The sequence below is a fragment of the Ictalurus punctatus genome, chromosome 6 (genome assembly GCF_001660625.3).
Source record: "Ictalurus punctatus breed USDA103 chromosome 6, Coco_2.0, whole genome shotgun sequence".
Taxonomy (NCBI): Eukaryota; Metazoa; Chordata; class Actinopteri; order Siluriformes; family Ictaluridae; genus Ictalurus; species Ictalurus punctatus.
Genome location: NC_030421.2, coordinates 15,986,242 through 16,009,334, shown reverse-complemented (window position 1 = coordinate 16,009,334; position 23,093 = coordinate 15,986,242). Strand labels below are relative to the sequence as shown.

The following is a 23,093-nucleotide window of genomic DNA, read 5'->3' as shown; positions in this document are numbered from 1 at the left end:
AGCACTGAACTTGACACAAACTGGCTGCTAAAATGTGGCTTTTTTTTGTCATTGGAAATATGCACTCAGTAAGCACTTTATTAGGAACACTAATAAATTTATGCACTACACTGCTGCCACATGATTGGCTGATTAGATAATTGCACAAATTATGTGCAATTATCTAATCAGCCAATCATGTGGCAGCAGTGTAGTGCATAAAATCATGTATATGTGGGCCAGCAGCTTTTGACCATGGCATGATTGTTGGCGCCAGACAGGCTGGTTTGAGTATTTCTATAACCACCGGTCTCTTGAGTTTACTCAGAATGTTGCAATAAAGAAAAAACATCCAGTGAGCGACAGTACTGCGGATGGAAATGCCTTGTTGATGAGAGAGGTCAGTGGAGAATGGTCAGACTGGTTCGAGCTGGCAGAAAATCTACAAAAACTCAGACAACCACTCTCTGTACAATTGTGGTGAGCAGAACAGCATCTCTGAATGCACAACATGTCGAACCTTGAGGTAGATGGGCTTCAACAGCAGAACACCATGTCTGGTTCTACTTCTGTCAACCAAGAACAGGAATATGAGGCTGCAGTAGGCACAGACTCATCAAAACTGGACAGTTGAAGACTGAATAAATGTAGACTGGTCTGACCATGTCAATCCTTTCATGGGCACAATTTACCCATCTTCTACTGGCTGGCTACTTCCAGCATGATAATGCACCATGTCATAGAGCAAAAGTCGTCTCAAACCGCTTTCACAAACATGACAATGAGTTTATTGTCCTTCACTGGCCTTCCCAGTCACCAGATGTGAATCCAATAGAACACCTTTGGAATCACAGCATGAAAGTGCACCTGGACAATCTGCAGGAACTGAGTGATGCAATCATGTCTACATGGACCAGAATATCAAAGAATACTTTCCAACATTTTGGGGAATCCATGCCACAAAGAATTAAGGCTGATTTGAGAGCAAAAGAAGGAGCTACCTAGTATTAATATAGTGTTCCTATTAAAGTGCTCGGTGAGTGTAGACAATATAGAAAATTATCTATCGATAGACATATTTCCTTCCTCCTACAATATCTATCACCATATCGCACAGCCAGATTTCAGGCTGTTTCTTATACAGTGGAGTCCCAAACATTTTGTTGATTTCACTGCTCAGAGACAGTTAAACTTACTGGTTAATTACCAAACTTTCTATATAGAAGAGTAATTATGAAATTAACACACAGAATAAGTTGAAAATTAAATACCTGTTTTAATGTTATATTTGGCATGTGAGCTTACAATAAATAAAATTCAGATCTTAAAATTACTCTAAAATGGTAATAGTATGATCCAGCAGCATTCTGGAAATGGACATTTAAGCCAACATGCTTATCTATTAACCACACTCCAGTAAATGTCAAAATGCACATGAATATCAGCAATCTGATAAATCTATACTGTTTTTAATCCCCACAATGTTTGCAAGATAAACTTCACATACATAAAAATGTTTTGTGAACTACTGTTATTATTGTTCCACCAAATTATCCTTTAAAACATTTAAAAGCTTAACTGTGGCAACACTGTGCAGTAATAGTCAATTATTGAGCACAAAACATTATTTTCATCACAATGGTGTAAGCTTCATAAGCTGGTGGTGTGCAAAGTCCTGATCCTGAAGCAGTCAGGGAGGAGATGGGCTGAGTAAAGGGTCATGCTCAACAGAGAGGTAGGCAAGAGAAAAGTCAGCACACAGCCTTGTTGCTGAGTGCGCTGGGGGCCTTTAGACATGCTGCTGATGTTTAATGAGGGATCCTGTGGAGACTGACTAATGCTAACAAATGTTAGTCTCCCTCGTAGCCATGCAGGTTCCACATCTGGAGAGCCAGCAATAATATGCTGCACCTTACACCTTATATAAACTACTATGAAGGTAAGAAAATACCTATTAATAAAAACAAACATCCGAGCTAACATTAGCTCAACACTTTATTTTAAGCCTGAATAAAAACCCTAAGTGTTAGACATTTCGCTATACTGCTGAATATAAATAGTGCTACCGGAGTCACGAGATTTGCACTATTTCAAAATGGAAATACGTCATAGACCTGAGTGCAAGTAACCCATGATATGTGAAGGCATTACATTAATACTTACTTAATGGTTAGAATTTGTAGTCAGTTTAATCCTCCTGTGGTGCCTCATTTACTTGTAGAACCAGCTGTGCAGCTAGCTTGTCCCGTCCCTCCCATGCTTCAGTTAGCTGCTCTCCAGTCTCCTCATATGGTTCATGAAGCTCTGCTTCTCTCTTTCTTAAGTCCTGTAATGCCTCCTCAGTAAGGTCAAAATGACATCCATGGTGTGTGGCAATGTTGTGAAGTACACAGCATGCCACAAAGAACGCACTGACATTCTTGGGGCTGTACTGTAATGTACCACCTGAACGGTCCAAACACTTGAAACGCATTTTTAACATTCCAAAAGTTCGCTCAATCACTGACCTGGCCCTATTCAAAACACTGTTGAAAACATGCTGCTTTCTGGTTGTTGGTGTAATGTATGGTGTAAGCAGCCACGGCTTCAAAGGATAGCCATCATCACCTATCAACCACCCATCCAGGCTGCCCCTCTGAAACACTGTAGGAATAACAGAATTGGCCAGGATAAATGAGTCATGTGAAGATCCTGGATAATTGGCATAAACATGTGTCACCAAGCAGTTTGCATCACACACGACCTGGATGTTAATGGAGTACACTCCCAATCGATTCACATAACTAAGAGGTTCGGTAGAGGGTGCACGCAGCTGCACGTGTGTGCAGTCTATTGAACCTAAAACCCCAGGTAATCCATATTTAGACATGAAATCTTGCTTAGTTCTGAGCTGGCTCTCAGATGCGGCAGGGAAGACTATATAATATGCAGCATGACGGACTAGACTGGAAGAAACGACATGTATAGCACAACTGATAGCTGACTGGCTTACACCTGTCACCAAGCCCAAGGTGTTCTGGAAGGAACCATTAGCAAAGAAGGCAAGAGCTGCTGTGACTTTCACGGCCACAGGGAGAGCACTGGGGCCTGACGGATTGGCCACATCATCTGCAACTAGGCGGCATATCTCTAAAACCATGCCACTGGAGAGGTGCAACTTTTCCTGGCATTCCTCCTCAGTCAAGCCAAGAAAGGAGCTCCAGCGACGATATACACGCTCCTTGTATCTCCGCCTTCGTAGAAAATACATGTACTCCATTACTCCTGTAGATAGTAAATTTAAAAATAAAATAAAAACCTTTTTTATAAATAATATATATATATATATATATATATATATATATATATATATATATATATATATATATATATATATATATATATATTACTTGCAGAATTAAACAGCTAGTGAGGACAGTTCGTATTTATTTCAGTCTTGTTATGTGGATCTCCATTTAAGTATGAGCTGTATCTGAAATGGTAGCCTACTGCTGATTCCCTTCAAACAATAAGTGCATTATGGGGACTTTAAATTTTCTAGGGTTCTCAAATTGGTGTTTAGGGACCCCCAGAGGTCTGTGAAACATAGCTGGTGGGAAACATACAGTAACTCCAGGGCTCCTGAGTTGATCCTGAGCTCTGGTTACTGTCTGTGTGGAAGACTGAGTGTTCTCTCCTTGGCCATGTGGGTGTCATCTGGTTTCCTTGCACCTCCCAGTAGCATGCTTGTAGGTGTATAGGTGACACTAAATTGCACTTGTGTGTGAATGTGTATGGCATGGTGTCCTGCAGTAGACTGGCTTCTCATGCAGGTTGTATTCCCACCTCTGGGCCAGTGTTCACAGGATAGGCTCTGTGACCCTGACTAGGATAAAAGTAGTTACTGAAGATGAATGAATGAATGAGTGAATGAATGAATGAATGAATGAATGAATGTGTAAGCAGTTGAGGATATAGTGATTAGGATGTGATTTTGGACACTCAAGCACAGTATTTATTTTAAGCAAGTCCTCATCTTTATTTATTTCAAGTAAGTCATTATCGTTATGATAGCATTATAGTTATGATGAGTAGTGTTTAATTAGACACTTAATTCATTATATCACGTTACACTCTCTTCCAGTCTACATCCTTTGAAATGCAACTGAACTGCAATGTTCCTATGTAATGACCGATCAAATAAATCATATTTAGTTACTTGGGTGCAATAGTGTGACGGGATAGCGTCAATAAATAACTTTTTACTGGCATGAATAATGAATTACTGTAGTGGTTCAAAGTAAACACTTAGAAACCAATGTTTACTCACTCAATTTTTAATCTTCTCCTGTTGCTTGGTAACGGAGGAGTGACCGCCTTCATTCACATAAACAAACATTGCGGTTTTCACCCTCGACTTTATATTGCTGCCTTCTTTAAACTGTAAACAATTAACTGTTTAAAAGAGACCATTTATCTCCGTGTCACGTCACATCACGGTTGCAGCTGGATACTTTCTGCCGGCTTTCTTCCTGTTCCGGAGCGTACGCCTCGACGTCACCATCTCCAAGGAAACCCATTGGATGGCTGTCTTGCGCGTGCTAATTTTCGCGTGGACTGTGAACTTTCATTTATCGTCAGTTTTGCTACCTCCATAGACATCTAAATACATTTTTTTTATTAATGAAATAACAGTAGGGGAATACAAAGCCATACAAAAACACACGAATCTACAAAACAGTAAAATCAAAATTCTGCATCTCATGTCAAAAATCAATCATACATCTAATACATCAAGTAGCCTATCATCTTCAACAGCTGAGATGTCTTAACAGCTTTACGATTGTTCTGCACTGACATTAGAGAGTCAGTCAGTCAGTGGAAAATAGTCTACCTTTTGGTACAGTTAACATATACTTTGCTTTATGTATATGATATTTTCCCAAATAAAATAAGAATTTTAATTATATTGTTCATTTCCAATAAACCAGTTTCACACTCCATAAACAAAACCATAGGGCTAAATCTGTTATAGTGACAAACTTGTTAAACAACTCAAAAAGAAACAAAGAAATTTGGGACCAGAATAGTTTGACATAATAACAACTGAAAAAGAAATGTAAGATTGTTTCTGATTCCTCTTTACAAAAACAGCATAATGGTGAAAACCCTTTTTTAAACTTACTATTAAAATCATCCATCCATCCATCCATCCATCTTCTATACCGCTTATCCTTTTCAGGGTCACGGGGAACCTGGAGCCTATCCCAGGGAGCATTGGGCACAAGGCAAGGTACACCCTGGACAGGGTGCCAATCCATCGCAGGGCACACACACTTTCACACACCCATTCATACACTACGGACACTTTGGACATGCCAATCAGCCTACCATGCACGTCTTTGGACTGGGGGAGGAAACCGGAGTACCCGGAGGAAACCCCCGCAGCACGGGGAGAACATGGAAACTCCGCACACACAGGACCACAGTGGGAATCGAACCCCTGACCCTGGAGGTGTGAGTTTCTTTGACTTTATTAGGATTTACATATTTATTTTATCTGACCACAAATTTTGAAAAAAAAAGGAAGGATAATCCTATTCCACTTCACTATTGCTTTAGGTGAAACGCTTTTTTATTTGGTTAAGATTTTTATAATATAGGCCTAAAGGTTATTAAATGTTTTATTCCTGATTGAATGGCCCCCAACAGTGAGATTTGGTAGAAAACCAATTATAGGTTTATACATCTTTTCATTTTTAAATAGGTGAAGGAGTTTCAGGGAAATACAACGAATGAGTTTTAAAATATTCTTTTGAGGAGACATTCATCCCAAGATTATTAACAAATACAGTGTAATAATATAGGTCATCTGAATGATTTATTACGTCTGTAACAAAAATGAAACCTTTGTTAAACCATTTGCTCCGGAAAATAGTCTTGTTTTTGAATAATATATATTGATTATTCCTAATAACACAGGAGTGGGGAGAAAAATTGTGTTTGTAGACTAATTTCCATGTATCCAAAGCTTGTTTGTGAAAGTTAGACAACATAATTGGGAGTTTAGTGCATTTAAAATCACAGGTAAGTAAAAAAAATTAAGACCACCACATTTTTTTTAAAGATTAGATTGGGGATAAAGAAACTTTGGAAATTATTCTCATAAAGACAGTGCTTGAACCAGCTAATATTAAAGATATTATTAATAGTGCTAAAATCTAAAGCATTTAATCCTCCTTCTGATACATTTCTAATTGCTGTTTTCCTTTTAGCATAATCTGTCTTGCCTCTCCAGATAAATTGAAATAAAATTTTGTCAATTGCCGCACACATATTAGAGTCTACATAAAGGGATAATGCAGGATGTACAAGTCTGGAGATCCCTTCAGCCTTGGAAATCAATTCACGACCTTGAATAGATCAATTTCTTTGGAGCCAACAGTTAAAAATATTTTTTGTTTTTCATAATCATTGTGAAAATTTTTCTGTAATTCATTCATCTTCAGTGAATACTTTATCCTGGTCAGGATGGCGGTCGGATCTGGGGTATATCCCTGGAAGGCCAAGCCTCACAAATGAGACACCAGTCCATCACAGGATAACATTCAGTTCCTGTTCTCACTTACCTTATAGCAGCTATAAAAAGTCGTACCATCACCAGCCTCTCTTTATTCTCTCTCTTCAAGTTAAAAAACACATGCAGCTTCTTAACCGCAAATAAGCACAAACTCGTTTGTCCTGAGTCTGCGGAAAAATTAAAGTTACAGCTTTACCTCGGACTGTTAAAAAAACGATGATGGTGCTGAGAAGTTAAAAACAGCACGTCTCAGTATAACAGAATGGAAACAAACGATAGGCAGACAAACAGTGAGTGTTTGTGTGAGAAGCGACACAGAGAGAGCGACGTGTGTGCAGTCACATTAGATGAGGTTTGTCCTCTGGCTGTAATCCTTGGATTAACCCTCACTGATGTACACACGTACACGTACACACACACACACACACACATACAAATGTAATAATACACACCCATGGATCAGACAAACAGCACAAAACAGAAAAAAAAAAAATTATTCAAGGATGACACACTACTGTTAAATGCAGTAAAATGTAAAGCCTTTTATCCACTGGGTAAATAAAGTGCATATGCAACAGAGTGCAAAAAGTTGCATCCCTATAGCTTCTGGTTTACAATTAATCTAAGCACATAACCGCACATGCAGATTAGTCCCTTTATTTTGGATCTAAATAAGTTTCACTGCCATTTTCGCTGGAGGGTGTACAAACTTTTTCACTCAACTGTACAGACCATGTGGTGAATAAATAATATACAATACAGTAAATCAGAATTTCTAATAGAACATGATATTTTATCTTCCACCTCTCTCTCTCACACACACACACACAAACACTCTGTCAGGTGTGTGTGGTTCTGTATTGGGTTCTGTGGTTCCTCCATCATGTGTCTCTGTGTATCGAGGCTTTGCTCAGTGTTTGGTGTCTCTTGGAGACGACGTGAACAGCCAAACTGACAACGACCCTGACATCGACTCCATGAGCAGGTGAGGCTCACACACACACACACACACACGCACACACTCTTGGAAGGTAAGAACCATCAATTTCTTAAATGAATCCTTAAAGAACCCTTGAAGAACCTTAAAGTGTACCTTCTGACAGGTTCTAGGTATTAAAAAGAAATTAATGAGCAATAGTTTTCGAGTTTAATGGTACTGAGAAAAAAACAGCTATTCAGAAATTAATTATGGGTTATTTGGATAGTTAAGTCTTCTTATCTTCCAAAAAGGGTTCTACGTGGAACCCTTTCTAATGGGAAACATTTTACTGTAGGCTTCTACATAGAGACTTTAAGCGTTCCCCCAGAGGGACAACTGAAGAGTTGTTTAAAAGTGCTGTTTTAAGACTCTAAGAGCCCCTAATTATTAAACGGACCCTTAAAGAACCCTTGAAGAATCCCCCGTTCTAAGAGTGTACCAGGAATCGAGGGGTAAATGGTAAACTCCCCACAGGTTCTAGATATTAAAAAAATAACGAGGCATAATTTAGAGTTGCACCACACACTTATGCAGTTGAAAACGCACTCACAGAAAAAAGGGTTCTTTAAAGGTTTATTGGATAATTAAGGGTTGTTATCCTCTTAAAAGGGTTCTATTCTCTTCTATTCTCCTCTTTAATAGGAAACATTTTTTTGTAGGGTTCTGCGTAGAACCATTAGAGCATATGGATGGACCATGGAACCAAAGCGACATGACTATAAAATGTAATTGAAGCTATTAAACTTTCATGTCATTTTAAAATAAAATAACTCACATTGCTAACGCAAGACCCCTTCACAAGTTTTGGTATGCGCACCTGTGTGTGTGTGTGTGTATGTGCGTGTGAAGACAAAATTACCTGTTTGGTTCAGATTTACAAACACCAGTCACTTTAATCTAAACTGAAGTGATCTTCAAGCTAAGGCGTCTAATTTTTTCACCTCCTAACCACACCTCTTTATAATATATTCGCTCTAGCTCCACCCCTTTCTCCACAATCATGTCATTCTTCTGTAGAGAACATACAACAGCGAGATCTTATGCCTTGTTTTGGGATTGATTTTGCTCTGAAGAGAATGATTTACTGTGATGCATATTCGTGACTCGCACTGTGTGTGTGTGTGTGTGTTTACAGCACATCCTGAGATGCCTTCGAGTGGTTTGTGAGCAGTGTGCTTTTCAATTGCCGTGGTAACATGGCAGAACTCTGGGAGTCTTTAAAGGCGGAGTCTCGGAAGACGGAAAACGCAGTTCTCGAGGAACCTTTATGAATGTGTTCCGACCACACCTCGGAATCTCCTCTGACCCCGCCCACTACTGATCAGACCAATCAGGAGTCTCTGATATGCCACGGTGGGAGCAGTGACCACACCCTGTGTTCTGCCTGCGTCACAAGGTCTCATATTTAAAATGACATATTTTAAATGCTGGTGAAAATGGATACAATTTAGAATTGTTTTATTAATTAATTTTGCTCTTAAGTTAATATTTAGTAGATGCCTCTAAGCTGACGATTGTGTTTTATTTTAAACCCAGTGAATTTCAAGCTATTCGTGTTGATTTGTCAGAAGAGAACACTTATTTATTTTCATTTCTACATATAAATATCATAAACATCAGTCCAGCTCCTCAATCAGCCATTTTTTTTGCTTTCCTTCTGCCACGCATTGCTCGTCATCTACTTGGGGATCCGTCGCTGCTGCTCTCTGATTGGTCAAATTCAGACTCTCATTTCTGGTAGAAACGTTACCAAAGAGCGAGAAGTATCCAGGAGATGTTCCTTCCGGTTCTGAGTCACTGTCGCTGCCTGAGATGACCTCGATTATTGGACGGAACACCTGAAAAAGCACGTCATTTTTCCTACTTACTCAAACAAGACAAAAAAACATTCAGTAATTAACTTCGGATAAACCTCCGGCCTACCTTCGGTGCTGTTTCTATGTCTACGGCGTCCAGATCATCCAGATCAGGAAGATCCTGAGGAAAGGAAAACTCAATTTTAAGTATTTAGACATGATTATGAAAGAAAAAAGTGATGTGTTGAGGTTATAGCTGATGGAGGTTAACGTTAAAGCAGAGCTACATGAGAAAGTGTACGGTTCGGATCGGATTCCGGCTTGATAAAGGTTCTGATCTGACCCACTGAATGAATGCTGAGTGGTAATCTCTGTTATTCCAGTAGGTGGCAAAACAGAGCAAAAAAACTCACGGCCATGAACTCAGCTACTGACAAAAATGTGCTAATGATGTTGAATTGTTCGTTTAGTGAGCTAAAACATTCGGTTCCAGGTTCTAACAGTAGAAAATGTGCAAATGTTTGAGCCGTAATTTTAAAAGGAGTTCTTTGGTGCATAAATGTAATGCGGATGGAATTTCAGATGAAACAGCTGAACTCACATTGATGCTGAGTGATGGAGCGTCTGATAGGACGATGGACTGTATTTCATCGTCTGGGACAAGTTCAGTGACAGGACCCAATGTGCCAGATACCAAGCGTAGCTCTTCAGCTTCAGTCCACGCTTCATGTTTGCTCTTCTGATTCCTCTCTGATGTTACATGATGTTGGTGTTGATCTTGTCCTGACTTCTCAGTGAGCTCTGGAGGATGAAGCTCTTCTATTAAAGACACTTGTTGCAGACCGTTGTCTGTGTCTGACCCTGACCAGAGAATCGGATCTGTTTCTAAACCAGATCGTTGTGCCTGTTTAACGTCTAAAGCTGAGGACAGAACCGGCTCCGTCTCTGGGTCTGACCGGAGCGTCTCCACTGCGACCTGGACGACTTCCTCCCCCTCCTCCGATACGACATCCTCATTCTCCTTCTGCTCTTGCTCAGTCTGCTCGAGGTCTTCACCAGACACGTCCTGATCTTCTACAGGCTCGGACACTCCAGAAGTACCGAGTGTAACAAGATTAGAATCGAGAGTGAAAAGGGATGTAAAAGGACATATGTGCGCACCATTCTCCTCCTGCTGCTGCTCTCGAGCTCGTCTTCGCGCTAGTGCGTTTTCTTTGATGAGTCTCAAGGCGTCCAGACTCTCCTCAATCTTCCTCCTCTCTCTCGTTTGCCATAATTCTCTTTCTATACGTTCTCCTTCCAAACCTCCCATGGCCCAAGCCTCTGCACAGGCCCTGCGTAGATACATAAATAAACTCATTTACTTACACTTCATACATTTACACGTTTCATACTAGCTATATTTACACTACATCAATACTTGTGCTGTCTATATTTAAGGCTTTTATATTGGAGACACTCTTTTAGAGTCACATTAGGATCTGAGCATGAGCAGATAATAAATTCCTTGGTGATTTAAATATGTTTTCCTTATTTAATCACTATTCAGTATCATTCTGTGAAGTCTGTGGCAATAAAAGTTTTTAAACTGTAATAAAGCATGAGAAAGGTTTGACTGGTGTATCCTCGTCTCAAAATCTAATTTATTACATTTATTTTTAACGCTTTATTTCATAACGCCATCCGTACTCACCTCTCCTTAGGAAACACGGGACGGTCGTCCAGGTACGTCAGCACCTTCAGACTAACAATTAGCGACTTCCTGTAGTTGGGAATTTTCTTGATGACATCGTTACCCATGAGGTTTAACACTCTCTGAAATGCATAGGTGTAATTCATTCCCATTTCAATTAGCATTCTTTAGCTTACATTATGTACATGTATGTGTGTGTGTGTGTGTGTGTGTGTGTGTGTGTACCAGATTGGGCATCTCCTCCAGTACAGTGAGGATTTCTGGGTCATTGAGGCGGTTATGTGAGAGGTCCAGAACACTGATGGAGGGGCAGTGACACAACTCCTGCACATCGCTCACACTCTCCAGTGCATTATGGGAAATCTGGAGTGTGGACAGCTCACTTAGGCAGGCTGAAAAACAAGAGTAGGGTTAAATATTTTTTAATAAAATCAATTTAAAATAAAATGCTTATGTAGAGAAAATTGTATACCAAGGTGCAGTTGGTTGACTGACAAACTGCATTTTGCATTTTGCTTTTGTTTTTTGAGAGAGAGAGAGAGAGAGAGAGAGAGAGAGAGAGAGAGAGAGAGCGCAAGAGAGAGAGAGAGCGAGAGAGGGAGAGAGAGTGTGTGTGTGTGTGTGTGTGCTTTCCTCACAGATGTTCTGGATGACCTTGATGTAGTTGTTTGAGATATTGAGTGTGTTGAGTTTGGCGAGCGGTTCCAGGTTCTCGAGTGTTTGAATGAGGTTGTGCTGGATGAAAAGGCAACGCAGTTCTGGCTGGTTCTGCAGGTTCTCAATCTTCTGGATCCCGTTGCACTCAAGCCAGAGACAGCGCAGGCCAGTGTACTCCTCCAGACCCTCGATTACCCTGAAACCTGTTGTCACACACCATGGGTACAGTTTAATTTCTGTGCACTACACAGCTGCAGGGCTGCAAAGAAATAACTCTTCTCACCTTTATAGTGGAGATAAAGCGTGTCGTTTAACCTAGGGGTCAAGTACAGCTTGTTCCGCTTGCAGTGGTCCCTTAAAAACTCCTTACTAATCCTAAAAAAAAATAATAATAATGATCTGTTCATTATAGAAATGATTTCAGCTCATATAAGACACAGTTGTGTTGTTAAATGTGTATTAAATAAGATATTTTAAACACTGTCATATATACATTAGTACATGTATTTTATTAACTTATAAATAGTTACAAAAATAAAGTGTAAATACAAGAAGTCATGTGACCTCCGCACTACGCATTTTAGTAGTTAAAAAAAGTTGCTGCTTTCTAGTTTATGGCTGAAAAGTGTGGAGAAATTAAAATGGATTTATGATGTGTGTGTGTGTGTGTGTGGGGGGGGGTGTTCAAAATTGTAATAAGTTTAAAAATAAAAATAACACAATATCATGAATATAAAGGATTTTTGTCATTGCCGTTGTTTTTATGTTTTTTTGTGTGTGAAACATTACAGTGCTCACAGATTATTAAAGATAGCATACTATAATATTTAAACTTTTTTGTTATTATACATTCTTATATTTTACATTATTATCTTTGCTTTTCTCTCACTCTTGCATTCGTATTATTGTAAGTCACTCTGGATAAAAGCTTCTGCTAATTGAATAAATGTAATGAATCAATGTATTATGCCTATAGTAGGGTTAAGTCAGCAAAAATGGGCCACTACCTAAAATTAAACTTAATTTAATTACCTAAAATTAAAACTTTTTTTCACAAAAATCAAAGTTTCTTTTTCAATTTAAACGTTTATTTGAAAGAGCCTGTCAAAACATTGTCCATAAACCGTTTGCTTCATTAGTAAGCTTACTTATAATTGCTTTATTACCCTTATTAGTGATGAATGAAATTTACTACCTCATGCTCACAAACCATACAATTTCTCTGACCTGCTTCATATAACACTCTGTCCCGCCCACTTTAAGAACCTCAGACCAATCAAAACTATTTTTATATGTCAACTAGTGTTGTAGCAACAACATCAGTTATTGTGATTGGCCTTAAAAAATTTAAAGGACTGTCAGGCTCCAAACTTATCTGGCCCATTTTACATGATGGCCCATTTTATCTGACTTCACCCTACAATTTATTTTTTAACTTAACACTGTAAAGTACTTTGAGCTCCATTCTATAAGTATTAAATGTGCTATATAGATAAAGTTTACGATTATTATTAGTAGTAGTATTAGTAGTAGTAGTAGTAGTAGTACAGGATTCATTGTTACTCTAAAACTAAAACCTTTTTTCAGACTTTTTCAACAAAACAATATTTTTATACTGCATAGAAAAACAAGAAGAGCAAATAGCTTTTCTGACAAAATTGTGACAAATCTTGACAAATTTGCAGGGTTTTACTGAATACATCTTTTTCTTTTCTTCAGAAAAATGTTTTATGAATTCTTCCTGACCTGAGACAAACTTTCCTCTCCGAATTATATTTATTACAGAAATAAATAGGATTCAGTCTGGACCTCACCTGGGACCTGGTGGTGGTTTAGTCACACTGAGAGCCTCGGTGCCGTTTTCTGGAACATTCTCAGGTCTTCTCTGAGCTTCTTCCACTGCGCCGTTTATTCACAAATGACAAAATAGGCATTTAGGTTGTTGAAATAAATTAGCCGGTAATCAGAGAGCTAAGTTTATCTCCTGAGGTAAATTTAGCTAGCTACTTTATGATACTTTACCTTCTGACTGAAACACATTTTCCGCGTTTTTTTCAGCCCGATCTCCTACTCCAGAGCTCAACTCTGAACACAGCCTTGTTTGCATTTTTCCTTGAAGCGATTTAATGAAAGTAAACTAAAAATGAAACCGTTCAGTTTTCTTTCAGCTAGACCCTGTTCCTAACCGTGAAATTTGTATCCTGTTTCTATGGATACCTGTGACGAAAACTGTGACGAAACTGTGACGAAAATGTGACGAAAATGTGACGAAACTGTGATACCTGGGAGGGAAAAAAAGAATATGAATTAAACTTATGACTATAGTCCCATCCATTTTCTATAGGCTATGTGAACATGATGCAGAAACGCCACCATCATCTCTGGTCCAAACTCATTTGAAATGGAAAACTGTTCTGTGGTCAGATGAATCGAAATTTTAAATTATTTTTGGGATCTATAGACGTGCATTATTGCCTATGGAATGGGCAGCATGCACATCTGGAAAGGCACCGTCAATGCTGAAAGGTAAATACGGGTTTTAGAGCAACATATGCTTCCATCCAGGTGACGTCTTTTTCAGGCAAGGCCTTGCATATTTCAGCAAGACAATGCTAAACCACATACTGCATTTATTACAACAGCTTGGCTTCATAGTAGAAGAGTCCGGGTGCTGAACCGGCCTGCCTACAGTCCAGACCTTTCACCAACTGAAAACATTTGACCCATCATGAAACAAAAAAATATGACAGAGAAGACCCAGGACTGCTCAGCAGCTAGAATCCTGTATCAGACATGAATGGAACAAAATTCCTCTCCCATAACTCCAGCAACTGGTCGCCTCAGTTTTTCCTTAAAATGGTATATATACTTAGTTTAAACATTTGATATGTTTTCTATGTATGATTGTGAATAAAATATGGGCTTATGTGATTTGCAAATAATTGCATTCTGTTTTTATTTACATTTAAACAGTGTCCCAATTTTTTTGGAATTATTATTCCAAATTATTTTTTCAATTTGAACCCCTCAGGCACCTTTTTTTAAACTGAGACGGTTGGGTGAACGATAACGTTATATACCTAACAGCTAATACACAATAGAAAAATAACACCAAAAAGAACATAAGCATACACTATTTTATATTGGTTAATTCATAACTGACTAAAAATAACTTTCTATAATGAACTATATAGAATATTTAATGTTGGCCAAACGTTTTGAACACCCGACCATCACCCCCGCATGTGCTTTTTGATTATCCTGTTCCAGATTTAGTACCCCTTTACTGTTATAATAGTCTCCACTCTTTCTTGGAAGGCTTATTTTTTTGGAGTGTGATTTGGGGCTTTTGTCCATTCAGCCGCAAGAGCATTAATGAGGTCAGACACTGATGTCAGTCTTCCAGTTCATCCCAAAGGTGTTCAGTGGGGTTGAGGTCAGGGCTCTCTGCAGGACACTCGAGTTCTTCCACTCCAAATTTGGCAAACCATGTCTTCATGGAACTCTCTTTGTGCACATGGGCACTGTCATGCTGGAACATGTCTGGGCCACTTAGTTCCAGTGAAGTTAAATTGTAATGCTACAGCTTAAAAGACATTTTAGACAATTGTGTGCTTCAAAGCTTGTGACAACAGTTTGGGGAAATAACACATGTGGGTGTGATGTTCAGGTGTCCATAAACTTTTGGTCATGTACTGTAGTGTATTTGTAAAATGTATTTGAAGTAGAATTAATTCATCTAGAAAAAAAAATACAATACAGTTTCAGTGCTTTTAATGAAAGAACCTTTTAGGAACAGTGTCTGGTGTTTCTTTGAGATATTAGATTATATTTTAATGGATTGAAATAGTCAGCATTAGATAAAATATTTAGCCTGTAGAGGACACTCTTTCTTCTCTTTTCTTTCCTTTAAAAAATCCACAGAGAGTAAAACGTCATTAATGCAACCATTAATACAATTATAAATGTGCTTTTGTTTCTGTTGTCATATTATGTTGTATAAAATTCCTATGTCCTTATAAGAACCAATAATGTTTATATCACTTTATGGCATCCCGGCAATGCTTAACGTTCTTTTTCATTAAAAAAACAAAAACAAAACAAAAACATTTTTACAATTTTAAATGAATTGCTATCTAATGTTACATTCTGAACTTCTGAACATTCTTACCAAGCTTGCGCATATCATCTACAGCAGCACATCAGCTGCTGAGTGTGAAAATAGTAAGCCTTTTGGTAAAATTATTTGCATTGTTAATTTAGATACATACATACAGCTTTATTTTCCATCCATCCATCCATCTTCTATACCACTTATCCTTCCTTCAGGGTCACGGGAAACCTGGAGCCTATCCCAGGGAGCATCAGGCACTTTTATATGAAATCTTCATGAAATTTTTCATAATATTTTAACAAAATGGGAATTAGCACATTACAAGCATCCATAGCCCACATAAAGCTTCCTTGTAAATAATATTTATATTGAGTAGTCCTTAAGAGTTATAAATGAAAATAAATGTTTATGTCATGGATTGTGGATCTGCTGTTGAGACCAGTATAACTGAAATTGATTTGTCCTTCAGCAGTAAATTTTTGGCATAGCTGGCACTGTATTGTGTCTTGTTCAATAAGCTGTCCAGGCTGAAATATGCTGAACAAACTGTTAAGTTTGGAGCAAAATCCTCAAGGAACGAAATTCAGCCACTTCGTTCTGATGACTCGGTACTTTGGGAAATGCAGAAATACTTGGCTCCTGACAGAAACAGCACTGTATTTTCTTTAGATTGTGATGCCTTAGATGAATAAACCCAAATAAGGACATGCACGTTATAAATACATATGAATCACAGTTGTTAATAGAGTGACAGCAGTTGCCATTAACACCTACTCATATATTCAAATTCAGTTTCATTATTTTTCAAGATTTTACAGAGGAGAATGAGGTGATGGTCAGATAGGTATACCTTTAACATCCTCAGTAAGAAAAAAAACAATGCAAAGTTGTTTTCTTTGAATTTTTTATTTCCTTGGGGCAATAAATAAACAACAAACAATGTTTTGTTTTTTTTAAAAAAAGACCCCACAGTTTTTTTTTTGTATTTTTTTGTATACCAAAGTCACTTCATGGTAAGAGTATAAGTACATTTACTAAATACAAAAAAAAAAAGTTCAAATAAAGCCCAGAGGCGGATGTCTGGAGTGTCTTTCTTGTTGCTAACTTCCTCTAAGAAGGCAAACTGAAAAGGCACACGACATATAGACACAGCAACATTTAGTGAATGTTTATGTGTATGTTTTTAACATAACAAACCTAAACTAAGTGGTAGAGATGGCTCAATCAGGCTGTGTTAATTTAACATATTTTTCAATAAGATGTAGTGACTCAAAATGTGCTCTACCAAACTGCTGAGAACTCAAATGTATTCAGGGGTACTCAGAGAAGGCACAGCAGTGTTTGTGCTACTTTGATGCTGATGTCTATTTTTCCCTGCCTTCCTTCCTCCATTGCTTTCTCCATTCTGCCAAGATTGTTGACTATGATGAAAGTGATGTCACATGAAATGGAGTTTATCTGAATCAAAAGATCTGATGATCCACAAGTTTGCATATGAGTCACAAAAACAAATTACATAAGTACATGGACAAACAGTGAATGAACAACATGAACCATCACCCCGTCTGCTCTCATGAGGTGTGATGTGATGACAGCCTTGTTGCCGTTTCTTCACTCAAATTATCATTGTCACCACTATGTTTATGCTGAAATAACTGTAGATTAATTCATCCATTTGTTGTGTTCTGCTAAATTTCTTGTTATCTGCTGTTTTGTTGATGACTGACAGTGCATGTGCATCACAGACATTTTACAGACTGAACTGATTAAGCTTGTGTTCATTCCACTATGAAAAGTTGATCAAATTGTGAGAAAAGCTCAATTAGTTAGCAAGATTTTAGACATCTCTTGGCAGACTGACTATAAAACAAAACGTTATTGGTTGGCGTGATAATGTGCTACAATTGGTCAGTGCAATGTGGCAGTTATCCGATTGGCCCCTGTTCAATGTAACTGTGAATGTTTAATTTTTGTAAATCTCACTACATTTATTTGCAGATCGTAATCTATTTATTTGGAATTATGAAACAATTCCAACCCCATAGTTAAACTCGATCAAGCACTAAATGAAAGTGCAATTTCACTCCCTGACAGTAGACGGAGCTTATTGAAAAGCAGAAATCCCCTGGTACACAAGGTGGCGCTGCACAACTTTCCATTTCTGACAGCTGGCTTAGCACTGAGAAGAAGAACAGCGTCAGTATTTAAATGTTTGCAAAAAGACATTCACACACTTTTTGACCGGGCAGAGCACTCATAGTTTGTAGCGGTCTCCGGGGTGACCTGATGTAAGGACGTAGGTGATTGGTGAGGAAACTGAGAAAAAGAGGGCTGACCAAACTCAGCATCGTGCAATAACTGTTGTATTTGAAGTTTGACTGAAGACAGCTGGGGTGGGGACAATCTCTTTAATGCAGGTACCAAGCTATGAATAAAAAAGTAAATGTCATCGTTCTTTAGTGCTCTCTTTTGCGCTCTTCGTTGCTCTCTGCGCTCCTCTTTCTCTCTTTCCCTGGATTCTTTGGATAGCAGATACTTCTCCAAGAAGTCCGGCATCTCTGACCACTTTCTCTTCCCCGCACTAGACCTAATCACTGCTGGGCTGGGGACGGACAGTCCTGAAGAAGTGCTCGCTCGTTCGCTTTCACTTGCATCGTTTTGGTCATCCACTTCATCAGTGTTTTCAGAAATGTTGCTATGAACAATGTAAAATAAATACAGTTTACATCAGAAACAATCATTCAAATTGATGCGCCCGAGGTCAATGTTTGATTGCCCAAAAAAACAAAAAAAACAAAACAAAACAAAACAAAAAACAGTTTAGATGTCATGGTAATCTGAATGTACAATACATCTGGCAACACAAATTCAGCTGAGGTTACCTATCCACAGTAATATATCGAACTAGAAGCGTGATCATTTACAGTGTACAGGGAACATGCCCTGATATCATGTTAACCACTGTTTAATATTCGATGCACTACATATTGTATAGTTCACACAGCTATGTATTGTAATAGCCTGATGTTAAATACCTTCGAAATTCAGTTGATGTTGCGAGGAACTCCATCACCTTCATGTATTTCCACTGCTTCTTGTTTTTAGCAGTCTGTCCACTCCTGCAGTCCTCCTCACGCTTTTTCCTCGTGTATGTATCGCGTAAACTCTTCCACTTCAGTTTAACCTCCTCCACTACACAGCACACAAACCATGGAGATGCTTAAACGTTTGCGAAAAAAAGTTAAAAGCCCATGTACATGAAAAAAAACAGTAGTAAAATGAAACGCACCGTCGAATCCTGTTTGATCTGCAATTTCTTGCCACAACAACTCCCTCTTATCAATGTTTTTATAGTCGCTGTGGCGTTTATCATAAAGCTCTCGGCGTTCAGACACCAAAGACACCAACAGCTCAACATTCATCATGCTTCTTAGTATCTGCTGCTGCTGCTGTTGTTATTGTTATTGCTGCTGCTGCTGCGGCTGCTTCTTCTTCCTCTTCACATATCGACGTGTGCTCAGCAAGACAGTTTTACTTGAGCGCCACCAGGTCGTGGTTTGTATGTCACTACAGCGGTTTAGGGCACGTGAACAAAAGCTCGTATATCATTGGTCGACCAGTTTTTAACGCGGCTCGTCCAAAAAAAAAAAAAAAAAAAAAAAACGGAATGGAAATTTGACGCCGTGTGTTTTACGCACGTGTGTGAGCACTCCCATTGTCAGTCATTGATTTTGACACGGGGCGTTAAACGTCCCGGTGCAACAGGCTTTATACCACGGTCACACTAGGCTTTAGCGCGCCACTGACTTCCATTCAAACGCATCCAAAAACCTCATACCGGAAATGCAAGCGTAGAACTTCCGTAGCACGTTGCATGATGAAAGCTCAAATTTGGTGAACCTGCGTGGTCGTATTTTTGGTCGTATAAGTTTTGCCGCATAGCCTAGTGTGGCTGCGTGGGAAACCGCATACTTACCAAAAAGCAGTACGCCGGAGGGGTAGTATGTCGAATTCTCGGTAGGCGAGAAATACCCTTATAGCGCACTGCTTCCGGTGAGATTTTGCGGTATATATATTTTTCATTATTAATGAAATAACAGTAGGGGAATACAAAGTCATACAAAAACACATGAATCTATAAAACAGTATTCTGAGATTTTACAGTATGCAACTGATGGCAACTACGCGAGTCAAACAATCCCATGATGCAATGGGACTGGTGCAGACGAGCTAAAATAAATAAATAAATAAAACGCGGAAGACAGCGTGGGCTCTTTTTATTTATTACATTTCGGTTAAACAGGACTTGTTTAACAATACCAGAATAAATTGTTAACTTGTTTAAGATTTTTCTGTTTATGATGACATCGAAAGTCACATGACAATGCTAACATGGCGGATGCAACATGTCCGGGATTTTTTCCATCCATCCATCTTCAACCGCTTACTCCTTTTCGGGGTCGCAGGGAATCCTGGAGCCAATCCCAGGGAGCATCGGGCACAAGGCGGGGTACACGCTGGACAGGGTGCCAGTCCATCGCAGGGCACACAATCACAAACCCATTCATACACTACGGACACTTTAGATCAGCCTTTGGACGGGGGGAGGAAACCCCTGCAGCACGGGGAGAACATGCAAACTCCGCACACACAGAGCCACGGGAATCGAACCCCGACCCTGGCGGTGTGAGGCGAGCATGCTAACCACTAAGCCTAAAATTCTACAAACAATACCCCATAATGACAACATGACAGAAGTTTGTTTGAAATCTTTGCAAATTTATTCAAAATAAAAAACAAAAAAAGCACATGTACATAAGTATTCACAGCCTTTGCTCAATACTTTGTTGAAGCACCTTTGGCACCAATTACAGCCTCAAATCTTTTGGAGAATCATGCTACAAGCTTGGCACACCAATTCTTGGGCAGTTTCTCCCATTCTTCTTTGCAGGACCTCTCAAGCTCCATCAGGTTGGATGGGGAGCGCCGGTGCACAGCCATTTTCAGATCTCTCCAGAGATGTTCAATCGGTTTAAGTCTGGGCTCTGGCTGGGCCACTCAAGGACATTCACAGAGTTTTCCTGTAGTCACTCCTTTGTTATCTTGGCTGTGTGCTTAGGGTCATTGTCTTGTTGGAAGATGAACCTTCGCCCCAGTCTGAGGCCCAGAGCGCTGGGGCAGGTTTTCATCAAGGATGTCTCTGTACATTGCTGCATTCATCTTTCCTGCTGCTGAAAAACATCCCCACAGCATGATGCTGCCACCACCATGCTTCACTGTAGGGATGGTATTGGCCAGGTGATGAGTGGTGCCTGGTTTCCTCCAGACATGACGGCCAAAAAGTTCAGTCTTTTTCTTGGTCTTGGTCTGAGAGTCCTTCAGGTGTCTTTTGGCAAACTCCAGGCGGGCTGTCATGTGCCCTTTACTGAGGAGTGACTTCCATCTGGCCACTCTACCATACAGGCCTGATTGGTGGAGTTCTGCAGAGATGGTTGTTCTTCTGGAAGGTTCTCCTCTCTCCACAGAGACACGCTGGAGCTCTGGCAGAGTGACCTTCGGGTTTTTGGTCACCTCCCTGACTAAGGCCCTTCTCCCAGATCGCTCAGTTTGGCTGGGCGGCCAGATATAGGAAGAATCCTGGAATTGTAAATGGAATCCGTAAATGGAAGGATTCCATTTACGGATGATGGAGGCCACTGTGCTCATTGGGACCTTCAGTGCTGCAGAAATGTTTCTGAACTCTTCCCCAGATCTGTGCCTCGATACAATCCTATCTCGGAGGTCTCCAGACAATTCCTTGGACTTCATGGCTTTCTTTGTGCTCTGACATGCATTGTTAACTGTGGGACCTTATATAGACAGGTGTGTGCCTTTCCAAATCATGTCCAATCAACTGAATTTACCACAGGTGGACGCCAATCAAGTTGTAGAAACATCTCAAGGATAATCAGTGGAAACAGGATGCACCTGAACTCAATTTTGAGTATCAATGGCAAAGGCTGTGAATACTTATGTACATGTGCTTCTTTTGTTTTTTATTTTTAATAAATTTGCAAAGATTTCAAACAAACTTCTTTCACATTGTCATTATGGGGTATTATTTGTAGAATTTTGAGGAAAATAATGAATTGAATCCATTTTGGAATAAGGCTGTAACATAACAAAATGTGGAAAAAGTGAAGCACTGTGAATACTTTCCAGATGCACTGTAATGACATGTTAATCAATCTATGTTCTATAACATGTAAAACAGGAACATGAAAGGAACATTCTAAAAGCGACTTGTGTAAATACCTTAATCAGGATATTGTCTTATTCAGAATAAGGTCAATAATTACATTACTGCTATCCATGTAAACGTAGTCAATGTCTAGTCGCTCTTTGCGTTTTTCAAACGTTGGCATGTTTGCAGCGCTCATCATATGATGTACTGACGCCTGATCCAGCAAACGTGACATAGTAATATGTAAATACAGCGAGCATTTCTAAAACGGTAGAGTTTGGCCAGGGGCTCTGGAAACTTCGTCTTAATAAGTCGCCATCTTGAACCCCCCAGTACATACTGTTGTAGTATGCGATTTCAGATGCATCCAGTGTCTTTTGCTTTTTGCTGTGCTATAACCCTTTCTATACTAAACAGCACGGGCTGTTTCTTTGTCTCTTCCCTGCAAATGTTTCACATCTCTGGTCAACGATAATTTTGATTGATAGTCCATTGTATTTATTTTTGCACCTGGCATAAATATGCATATAAGTATTCTTGACCTTATTCAAATAGCAAAGTGCCCCATTATTGAGTCGTATTGACCACAAAAAAAGACTATTCACAGTCAACACTTCATCAATTTGCGGGAACATGAACATTTTTGGGAACAACAATTGTTTCCTTATACCCACCCCCTCCCAAAAAATTATCTGGGTCTTCACATAAGTATGTGAATGCCATTGCTGTGACTTTGATATAATTCAAATAATTATTTAAAGAGAGTATATTGTAGTGATGGCTGCTTTTGAAACACTTTACGGATCTTTTGTTTCGAATCAGTGGTGCGGATCGTGAATCAAATTGGGCAAATCACGTGATTTCAGCAACACGAGGCTTCATGACGTCATTAAAAAAAACTCCGATGGTTGCCACTAGGGGGTGTTGATCTCAAAGTGAAGCAAAGTCGGGTCAGTTTTATTATGCATGTTAATGAAACTGAAATGAATCAATTGCGTTTGTACTGATCCATTATCAGTGCTCACTTCAGGATTTTACTATAAAACGAACAAGCCTAGGACAGATGTGTGGTAAGAACATATGTTCTTAAATA

At 39.2% G+C, this 23,093-nt stretch overlaps 3 protein-coding genes across 4 annotated transcripts; all 3 read right to left on the bottom strand.

Annotated features, from left to right (window-relative positions):
* Positions 1–1,235: 1,235 nt before the first annotated feature.
* LOC108266245 (putative nuclease HARBI1) lies at positions 1,236–4,501 on the bottom strand. Of its 2 annotated transcripts, XM_017469325.3 has the most exons (3): positions 4,289–4,501; positions 2,143–3,243; positions 1,236–1,910 (listed from the first exon to the last, which is right to left on the bottom strand). In XM_017469325.3, exon 2 carries the CDS (start codon positions 3,236–3,238, stop codon positions 2,168–2,170), a length of 1,071 nt encoding a protein of 356 aa, XP_017324814.1. In that variant the 5' UTR covers positions 3,239–3,243; positions 4,289–4,501; the 3' UTR covers positions 1,236–1,910; positions 2,143–2,167. The 2 variants fall into 2 exon arrangements, with proteins under 2 accessions (XP_017324814.1, XP_017324813.1); XM_017469324.3 differs by having other exon boundaries at positions 1,236–3,243.
* Positions 4,502–9,073: 4,572 nt separating this feature from the next.
* On the bottom strand, positions 9,074–13,892 carry dnaaf1 (dynein axonemal assembly factor 1). Its single transcript, XM_017469301.1, has 9 exons — positions 13,686–13,892; positions 13,478–13,562; positions 11,947–12,038; positions 11,645–11,866; positions 11,232–11,398; positions 11,007–11,128; positions 9,915–10,647; positions 9,441–9,494; positions 9,074–9,355 (listed from the first exon to the last, which is right to left on the bottom strand). Exons 1-9 carry the CDS (start codon positions 13,768–13,770, stop codon positions 9,134–9,136), a joined length of 1,782 nt encoding a protein of 593 aa, XP_017324790.1. The 5' UTR covers positions 13,771–13,892; the 3' UTR covers positions 9,074–9,133.
* A 2,778-nt stretch (positions 13,893–16,670) lies between these two features.
* On the bottom strand, positions 16,671–19,297 carry LOC108266253 (transcription factor Adf-1). Its single transcript, XM_017469342.3, has 3 exons — positions 19,067–19,297; positions 18,813–18,969; positions 16,671–18,472 (listed from the first exon to the last, which is right to left on the bottom strand). The coding sequence occupies exons 1-3, from the start codon at positions 19,200–19,202 to the stop codon at positions 18,004–18,006; spliced, it is 762 nt and encodes a 253-aa protein (XP_017324831.1). The 5' UTR covers positions 19,203–19,297; the 3' UTR covers positions 16,671–18,003.
* Positions 19,298–23,093: the final 3,796 nt, after the last annotated feature.